The following is a 9,837-nucleotide window of genomic DNA, read 5'->3' as shown; positions in this document are numbered from 1 at the left end:
ATNNATNTNNTNTNTTCTTATTATTTATTATTTTAGTTAAGTACAGACGTATATATATATATATATATATATATATATATATATATAGATCCCGGTCTGATTTTCTTCAATTAATCATACATCACTCGCGGTCATGTACCCCGTGGCGCTTTCGCCAATGCAGTAAACACAAAATTACACGCACACAGGTAAACATACACGAGCACGCGCGTGCGCTTAAAACCCTTAACGCGATCAGCCGCAAGATCGAAGCTGACCCAATTATCCAAATTTTTCAAATTCACCGGGATGTTGTGGGACGGTGGTTGCCAATGGTGATGCGAAAAAAAATGGGCGTACACCCGGCGTCGATGAAAACGAGAAGAAAAAAAGGAGAAAAAAAGCCGCCAAAAGAAACTGCGTGTCTTTTCTTACGTATTCGCCAATGGATACAGTTTTATCGATAACCCATAGAACATTCGAATGTCGCAAGGAAGATCCAAGGAAGAGTCAGGCACTCGCAAGGCGATTGGAACGCGTCATTACGTTCGACGTCTTGCCGCGATGATCTCACTCGTCGTCCTTCGTGAGTCTCTCTCCGCGAAGCGGAAACGCGATCAGAATTAATTCGAATTAACAACCTCCTTGACGAAACGGGCGCGTCTCGTTCCGGTCGCCAGGAGGGCGTCCCGTTTCCACGGCGTACAATTTTGTCACTACTGACCACTACGATGTGACGCGGTACGGCGCGGCAAATTACAGTTTTGCAAACGTGAACGGGCGACGAGAAACACGAATGGAAATGGGAACGGTAGGGCGAAAAGCGGGCACACCCGTAAGATCGCATTGATCGCTCGGACGTCGCCGTCGCGACGCATCGGCGACATCGAGTTGATCGTAAACTTACCGATCCTTGGGCATTCGGTGGCGCAGTCACGGTGCCAAAACGTCGTCGCTATCACCAGGGCATCATCGAAAGGACTACAGAAACCACCGACTCGAATACGTAACTCACCGTACGGTACCGCACTATTCAGCGTATTGTGCGTGTAAACGTCTTACTTGTGTGCGTGTGTGCGCTCTACGCGTCACGCCGCGCTCGGTGTTTCTGGGTTTCTCACTGGCCTAGGAAGACTAGATATATATATATGTATATTTAGAAAGAGAGAGAGAAAGAGAAAGAAAACCGTTACTTTGTCGGTAATGTTATCTACTATACCGAGAGATACTCAACTTCGTTATCGGCGAGATATTGTAATTTAAAGATTTGTAATTTAAAAATAATTATCGGTAATATAAATTAATTGATACTTCACCGATACTTGTATATGTTATCTGCAATTTATGTATGGTTTTGTAACATATATAATTAATTGATCTTATAATTTAAATATATGTTTTATGTACATACAATTGGAAAATTTATATTAAATTTAATAATCATTCAAATTTCTATGTTAATTTAAGATGAATATTTTAGACAGTAACAGAAATATCATGTAAAAATTCATGTAACACAATTTGTAAATAATTTATATTTCTTCATTAAAATTAACATTTATATTTATATATTAAAATTAAAATATGTTTCAATAAATTTAATATTTATATGTTAAATTGACACATTTTATTTATTTATCTTAGAATGAAAAAACATTATTTTTATGTTGTTTATTTACTCATAAATTGTATTTTAACAAAACTAAGAAATATTGAATGTCAATTTAATACAAAATATTTAAATAACACAATCACATTATGTTAAATTAACATTCGGATATTATATAAAATTTTATATTGAATTTTTAATATTAAAGTGTTAATTTAACATAATGTGATTGTGTTATTTGTGTTTTTAAATTGACATTCAACACAAATTTCTAACACAAATATAAAATGTTTTTTATTGTGTAATTTTATAATCATGATAAATAAAATTTAGCATTGTGATTTAAAAGTCTTTCAATATACGATGAAAAATAAAATATAATATCATGTACAAAAGATTCAATTAAAAATAAAATCTAGAAGTTACATAATTCATATCTGCCTTTTGAAATATATATTATCCTTAGTCTTTATTATAATATAAGGATCTCCTATGTAGCTGCATGTTTTTGTGAAAAATAAAATATAACATGAATTAGAGTGACAGACTGAGAACAAAGGAGTTATAAAAACATTAAAGTTAAATTTATTATACGTCAAATAAAGCAATACCCTGCTCAATAATTAATTTTGCCTTTCCTCAATAATTAATTTTGCTTCTCAAATCGGTCGACTTTTGTTAGAAACTTGGAAACATTTTCTGCTATATGTCCACTGTTACACGAAACTTATAGTTTTTTAGTTATCGGTTTCGAACGATTTTATCGAAAGAAGCAATTGCCAAGCAAAGATACTCTCGATTTGCCATTACCTTCCCAGAAATGACAATCAAATAAAATCTGATGTGTTCTTGGTGGATTTAAATCCGGATCTTTTCAGAAAGCATCCACGAAACTCTCTACTCCAAAATCGCCATACAGTAAAATATAACATCATAATTAACATTAATTTAAATCTTTTAACTCTAAGATTATGATAAATAAAATTTAATATTATAATTTTCTTTTTCAATGTGATGAAAAACAAAATAAAATTGATACATAAAGAAAAGAAATATCTTAGGAGTTATGTATACGATCTGCTTCTTTTTTTAAATATACATTATCTTAGTCTTTATTTTATCTTAGTCTTTAATTTTAAAATTTCTTATGTAATTACATATTTATAAAAATATTTAAAAAAAAGATAATTATAATTTAAATACTAAAGTAGCTCTTCTAAAATAATTTATTTAACATCATAATTTAAGTCTCCACCAAGCTATAGTAAAATATAAAATATAATTGATATAGAAACAAAAGAAATATTTTAATTTAATTAAAACTAAAATTTATGTATAAAGAAAATTGTATATTCGTAAAAAAAAAGAACAATATGCTTTTACACATTCCTGCTTTATTACTTATGTTCTGAAACGAAAGAGTACATGCATATGTATCTTATATCACTTTATATACAAACTGATCAATTTGATCACAATCCTTGTACTTTTCATGAAATCTTCCGAGCTTTAAAAAAAAACTTCATATAATTATAACTAAAATAAAAATGAACACACAATGGAAAATGCCATATTCATATCAAGGCAGTTCTTCATACCTAATATTTCTTGAATTTATACAATTTTCAGTTCAAATAAACTGTGCCTATTATTTATTGGTCTTGAAATACAATCTTTGAAACTGTAATAGTAATATCACAAATTAATAAGTATTTTAATATTATTGATGCAAATACACATCTTAGAGAAAGTTAATAATAAATAAAAATAAAACAGCAATAAATATCAATGCGACATAAAAGACATAAAACTTTTTCAATGATTCAAGATCTTAATTGAATTCTATTTAAATTTATCAATTCAGTCAATCCTAATATATAGCTACATGTATATGTAATGTACATTGTGAATAAAGGAAGGTTTTATTGGTTATATCAAATCAATTAAACAATTTGATATTGTTCCGGTTCTACTTCGTGAATATGTCGTAGAAAAAATGTAACTTTGACCTGTTCAACATGTCGACATATTTTCATGGCTAAACTCGTTCGCAGTTTCATATGCTGAGTAAGAGAAGGAAGATTCAGCAACAAGAACGCAAGACCATCAATTTCCTAATGAGAGATATTACTTTTAATTATAATCATAAATAAAATTTTAATTTTCAAAATTAAGATATATGTAATTCTGTTCAACGAGAGAATGATCTCGGTTTGCGCATAGTAAGCAATGTAACGCTGTACAAGACTATGAAGACCTGCGCAAATCTGCGCAAAAAGTTTCATCCAATCCGAGATCATTCTTTCGTTGAACGGAATATATACTCACTTCTTCTTTGATGCGATATGCAATATCCTTGCAGTCGTTTGTTTTTCTGAGATATCGAAACACATCGTCCACGCTCCAATATAACGGATTTGAATCGAGCTTCCGAGTCTTCGGTCGTCGTTGAGTCTTTTGCATTCTCACGTACTCGGCATCTGCTTCTGAGCAATCAGATTCTATGCTTGTGTCCCAATCTCTTTTAATCCCTCTAGTGATTCCTGTGCCTTGACTGAATCTTGTGGAGTGTTGATTCAAATTTAAATTTGGAGGACTAGGCAGTTCTCGATCTTTGGGCTTTCTATCATTGAATGAACTACCAGAATCCTCTGAAATATTACTGGAAACCATATCAGTTTTAACGTCATCTGATTTGTCGGATTTCTCTAAACCTTTCTGTATCATGATATCTATTTCTGAGAGCGGTTGTCTTCCATCGAATTCTTCTTCAATGAGGTTCTCTGAGATATGCTTTACCAGATCTAACGATATATATGGTAGTTCATCTTCTTGATCATATTCTTCCTGAACCTCCTTGTGTTTTTGTGCCCATCTGCCACGTCGTCTTTTACGTTTTCTACCCCAAGGTTTCGGTTTTTGCACCATGATGCTCGTATATCCTTTCGGTTTTCCTCTTTTTCCAGTTCCAATCGATGCCGCTGAAAATTGAAAATATCAATAGTAAATATGTGTGTGTGCGTGTTTATATGCATTTTATATATTAATTACATAATGTTATGAATATAATGAGTTTGCATATGTGCAACACAACTTCTTTAAAATATTAAATTACTTACTATATTTTGTTTTCGATGTTTTATAACATTCATCTGGACATTCGTTTTCTGATATATGTAACGGACCGAATAAATTTGGGCATACCAATAATTTTTTACAAGTATTTCTGCAGAAATCTGCTACCATGTCACCGGATGTAACAATAGCTACACTCGCACGATATGTGTTATTTTTGTGCTTTGCCTTTAAGACTTCTAAATGATAACCGGGATCTGGCTTGGTATCACATTGTAAAACCTTCAAAATTCTAGCACTCCTATAGCCAACAGATACTATCATTGATAAAACTTCCCTCATGACTAGTATAACAGGTCCAGGTCCCACTGATTTTGGAAGAGTCGCTAATTTACCCTTTGATATCATGGGACCTGTGAAACATCGATAATTAAAATATATTTTTGGACACCAAAGAGAAGAGCGTGGTTCAGATATCGGTATGTCCAAAACATTGCTTTTCTTCTTCTCCTTTGCAAACGTTTCCAATTTTTTACAGATTTCTATGTAGTCATGCGGTGGTTTTAACGAATAGTGATTAGATTCGCACCATCCGACAGGAAATATATGTAAGGAATATATGTCGACTATGTGCTCCGGCCGAAAGTATTTGTCGTTATCTAATTTTATCCATAACAGATTGTCAACGATTTTATTAATATGGGCTGCACATATTACGTGTTCATGTTCTGGATCAACAGCCTCCAATCTCATGCCACATTCAAAACCTGCCTCAATAGCACTCGCACGTTCGCTAAATAAATTTTCAGACGCTGCGCTAGCATGAAGTGCTTCCAAGTATTCATTCCAATCAAAATCTCCCGTCTTTGAAGTCCAACCTTGTGGATGAGTAATCCTGTAATATTCAGATTAAGAATTCAGCAGGCAAAATAATGTCAAGCTCAAAGAATTATATACAAAAAATATTCAAATAGTTTATGCGATTATATGTATAGCTTTAAAGAATTTTAATAAAATCAATTATTTTAAGATTGACATATTCATTATATTTATTTGATACTTACATAATATTATTGTTTTGCGCCCATCCAACTGGAAATATATATGGATGGTCTGCAGTGCACAACCATGTATTATTTTCTAAAGATAAATTGTTAGAGACAAGCGTATTATTTGATTCATTTAAACATCCAGAATATACATCAATATTCACAAGAAAATATATATCATCAAATACTTTCGTTACAGTAGCAGGACAGATTTTTATTCGATCTGCTGGATGCAAAGCTTCCAATTTCATTCCAACTTCAAAACTATGTTTTGAATGATCTATATTATTATTAAATAAGTCTCGCTCTAGTTCACTATCTTTCGGTTTAGATTCTAACAAGTCCTTCCATTCTTCATACGTATGCATATCGATTATCGAACTAGGTGGTTCCAAAAACCAAGTGGAATTTGATTTAGACGTAAATCCATACGGATGTAAACGCTCAGACGTACAAAATATCCAGAAGTCTTCACGAGTAGATTCTGGAGTATCATATTTCAATAAAAGACGTCCTCCAATATTTTCAATAATCTAGAAAAAGAAAGATCTATTAAATATTTCCAAGACTATCATATAAGTATTTTTAATTATTGGAGCAAAGAGAAATAAACACTTTGCTATTTCTTTGTTACTTTTCTTTGTTATTGTACAATAATTACAAGAATTGTACTATTTATTTTTTAATTGTGTTTTAAATAAGATTACTTTTTTCTTTATGAATTTCTAATTCTATAATTTTATTCTTACCGTAGCTACCCATAATTTGTATGGATGCAACACATCACTTATTTCAACTTTCATACCCTGTTTGATCCTTTCTGTCATACTTAAGCCATCCTATAAAGAAAATGATTAATATGTAAATATTAAAGTATTAATTACAGTGTCAAATTCTAGAAATATTGGTATCTTACCCCTGTCAACATCTCAGGTGGGAGTGTACGTGCAGTCATCAAGAATTCTTGTAATTTATCTACACAATCTGGTGATCTCTCAAATATAACATCAGGTGGTTTTAATTTCTTATTATTTTTTACACTCCAACCAAGTTCATGACCAGCCTCTTTTGTAAGATTAAACCAAAATTCTAAAGATCTATCATCACCACCAAAATAACGTAATCGTAATAGGGGTCCACAAGCCATAACGATAGAAGCTATCCAATATGACTGCTCTTCTTCAGCATTATTTTTTTGTACTGGTACTTCTAGTGACATGCCCACCTCAATACTGTTCTCCAATGTCAACTCCACATGAGGGAACATAATCTGTGGAACTTCCACACTCTTTGTGGCATCAAGATAGTCTTGCCAAACAAATCCATATTCTAAAATGTAAAATTTGACAGGATATAAATATTATCTGAATTTAATATACATAGCAAATTGTAATTTTTTTTTATCTTGATAAAAATCTCATTATGACAAAAATTTTATATTACATTTAACATAAATAAATAAAAATAATATTTTTTTTTTACAAAAAAACGCTAACATTACGTATTAAAAAAATATAATAGATAAAAAATATAATAATGTAGTAAAATTATATATTTTTCAAGAATATTTAATTTAAAAAATTATTATTTTTTTTATTTAAATTAACACATTAATTATTCATTTTCATTAAATTCATATTATAATAATAACTGTAAATTATTATAAACGAAAATATATAATTTTATGAATCAATAATTTTTTTACTCTGACGTGTTTTTATCAGCTATTATTGACGCGCAAAACGCCATTTTCTGAATTGTTAATTGAGAACAGATAGAGAATTGAATTACATTCGAAACGACACAAAAAGACATAAGACTAAGCAAAAACAATGCAACATGTGCTCTTTAACAGTTAATTATCATAATACGTAGAATTTTCCGGTGCACGATGCACGAAATTTACTTCCTCAAAGTTTCATTTAAAAACGCGTTCAACTACCATGTTGTCTATTATGTCTATAATCCATATCTACCTTTATTGGAAAGCAATAAACGTTAAAGCTATGTAAAAAAAAAACGCGCGGGAACTTGGTAATCGCATGCAATTCTGACGCCAGGAAAAGTTATAAATTTCACATCTGTGAAAAAATTTCATGCATACGCGAAATTTAAAACGGACGAATATAGTTACGAAATTTTTACCTCCATCCTGCAGTTTTTCTTGCACTTGACTCTCGTACGTCTCCATATTTTATTTATACCGTCGAGCACGTAAGCAAAATATATGGCAAGATCATTAATGAATCTTCAGTGAAGGGCCGGCGTTTTGCGTGCGAAATTAATGTAGCAAACCCTAGTTAAGAGGAACACCTACAATTCACCGTGCGCGAATGAGTGAAGGGCAGTGATCCTAAATCGTAGAATTTTTCTACGCATGCTCAGTTCTGAGCAGCGCAGTGCAGTAACGTATGTATTATGCTAAAAAGCTTGGGTATTATGGGGGTTCCATCGCTCCACGAATGCTAAAATCTGATTCGTGATTCAAGAAAAAATTACTAGACCTCGTGCTTTAGATTATACATTATACACAGTCATCTCGAATGAAAATCCTTGAACATAAATCTCAGATGAATAAAAATATATATTACGTCTTATTTTTTGTTGCTAGGCATCAAGTTCATATCGATTCATTACCGACAACATGTTTCGTAAATCAATCTTTGTTTGTTAATTGTATGCATAATTATATGACAAAGAAATTTAATTTATCAATAATTTTTATTTTATTCCTTTCTATAATTTCCTTAATCTTCCGATATAAACGTTATTTTAATATTTGCAATAAGATTTCGAAAATCGGGAAATGAGTACAAATTATTGCATATTTAAACAAGATTATTACAAGCAAGATATAACAAGTATAAATATAATATAGATAATTAATATTTATTTACTTATGTTTTCGAAAGTAGAAGTAAATTTTAACGTTCGAATTTAACCGGTTAATTGTTTCAGTAACCAGAATTGTTGGCATTAATAGACTAATTTCACACATTCGATTATAAGACTTATACACTTACGAACACTAACATAGATTATGAATAAATAAAATAAAGATTGGAGTGATGGAGAGAAATAAAGAAGCACAGAGAAGGCAAAAATCTTGAGACAACAGAACGTAAAAAAAGAATAAATGCCTCTAATTTTCACCTTCTAGAAACTATGATTTTTATTTTCGCCAGAACAGTCTTATTATATTTAAATAAGATTATTGACATTTAATCTTAATTGAGCTTGAACTGACCCGAGTATTCACGATGCTAAAAATCGGAACGACCGAATTGTTCAAATATGATTTATTAATTTATTCTCGAAACGATTTCTGGCATTGTCAGCATAGTTTCAATCAATAAAATAATCGTGAGTTGCAGAATAATAGTAGTAAAGAAGAGAAAAGTAATAGTAAATCACATAATTTTAACCTTTCTTTGGTAAAAATATGAAATATTTTGATCTTTAACAAAAAAATTCATTTTTCATCTTAAGGAAAGTTCCGCCTTAGGAAAAGTTTTTTTTTATATACATGATTGTTGTCCAAAAAAAGGCTGAGTACAGATAAAAATTTTTAAGAGTTTCTGACGAAAATAATTGTAACTTTATAATTGTTTCTACAAATATTTGTATCTTATACTAAAAATACTTTAGAATGCTTTCTATTTAATGTGTTGATATAAATCAACACAAGTATCGTTTTGTGAGTGCTTTTCATTTTATGATATAAATCGATACACGAATCATGTTGTCTTTTTTATTCATGAAATATAAGAAAGTTAGAATGATGTTAGTGTCGACTTATGTATGCTCGTTTTCATTAATATATTAAATTAACTTTAATGTCGGATTCACTTATTCTTCATCTTTTTTGAATTTTTAGAAATGGAAAACATTTTTTGTTACTCACTGAATATCAAGAAAGATAAAATAATATTTGTATCCATTTGTGTCGATTTGCGTAAATGAAAGGCATCGTTATTTGAATATTCTCGGTAAAAAATTGTTCATGCATAAATATATTTAAACATACATAAACATATATAAATATCTATGAAATGTGTCCATGTATTCTTCTTTCTTTTGTAAAATTACTGTTTAATATAAGAAAAATAATAATGAAAAAAACCG

At 30.6% G+C, this 9,837-nt stretch overlaps 2 protein-coding genes across 2 annotated transcripts in view; both read right to left on the bottom strand.

Annotated features, from left to right (window-relative positions):
- The window catches only part of LOC105627735 (neuroglian), a 17,596-nt gene extending 16,686 nt beyond the window's left edge, over positions 1 to 910 (bottom strand). Inside the window, exon 1 of the mRNA XM_012209016.1 lies at positions 887 to 910. The gene's annotated coding sequence lies outside the window, so the exon portion shown is untranslated. The remainder of the gene's footprint in view (positions 1 to 886) is intronic.
- A 2,621-nt stretch (positions 911 to 3,531) lies between these two features.
- On the bottom strand, positions 3,532 to 7,903 carry LOC105627734 (scm-like with four MBT domains protein 1). Its single transcript, XM_012209014.1, has 7 exons — positions 7,858 to 7,903; positions 6,629 to 7,041; positions 6,462 to 6,551; positions 5,728 to 6,245; positions 4,708 to 5,558; positions 3,917 to 4,569; positions 3,532 to 3,702 (listed from the first exon to the last, which is right to left on the bottom strand). The coding sequence occupies exons 1-7, from the start codon at positions 7,901 to 7,903 to the stop codon at positions 3,532 to 3,534; spliced, it is 2,742 nt and encodes a 913-aa protein (XP_012064404.1).
- Between the last annotated feature and the right edge of the window lie 1,934 nt (positions 7,904 to 9,837).

The sequence above is a fragment of the Atta cephalotes genome (assembly GCF_000143395.1).
Source record: "Atta cephalotes unplaced genomic scaffold scaffold00010, whole genome shotgun sequence".
NCBI classification, from domain to species: domain Eukaryota; kingdom Metazoa; phylum Arthropoda; class Insecta; order Hymenoptera; family Formicidae; genus Atta; species Atta cephalotes.
The sequence above is the reverse complement of the archived record's forward strand: the minus strand, read 5'-3'. Positions and strand labels throughout refer to the sequence as shown.

What these genes read in the sequence shown, in the direction of transcription:
- LOC105627734 (XM_012209014.1), bottom strand. Translation starts at nt 7,903, where the DNA reads ATGGAGACGTACGAGAGTCAAGTGCAAGAAAAACTGCAGGATGGAG. An exon ending in GCGCAAAACAATAATATTAT is followed by an intron (nt 5,559 to 5,727) that starts GTAAGTATCAAA and finishes TGAATATTACAG; the next exon opens with GATTACTCATCCACAAGGTT. An exon ending in AACATCGAAAACAAAATATA is followed by an intron (nt 4,570 to 4,707) that starts GTAAGTAATTTA and finishes TTCAATTTTCAG; the next exon opens with CGGCATCGATTGGAACTGGA.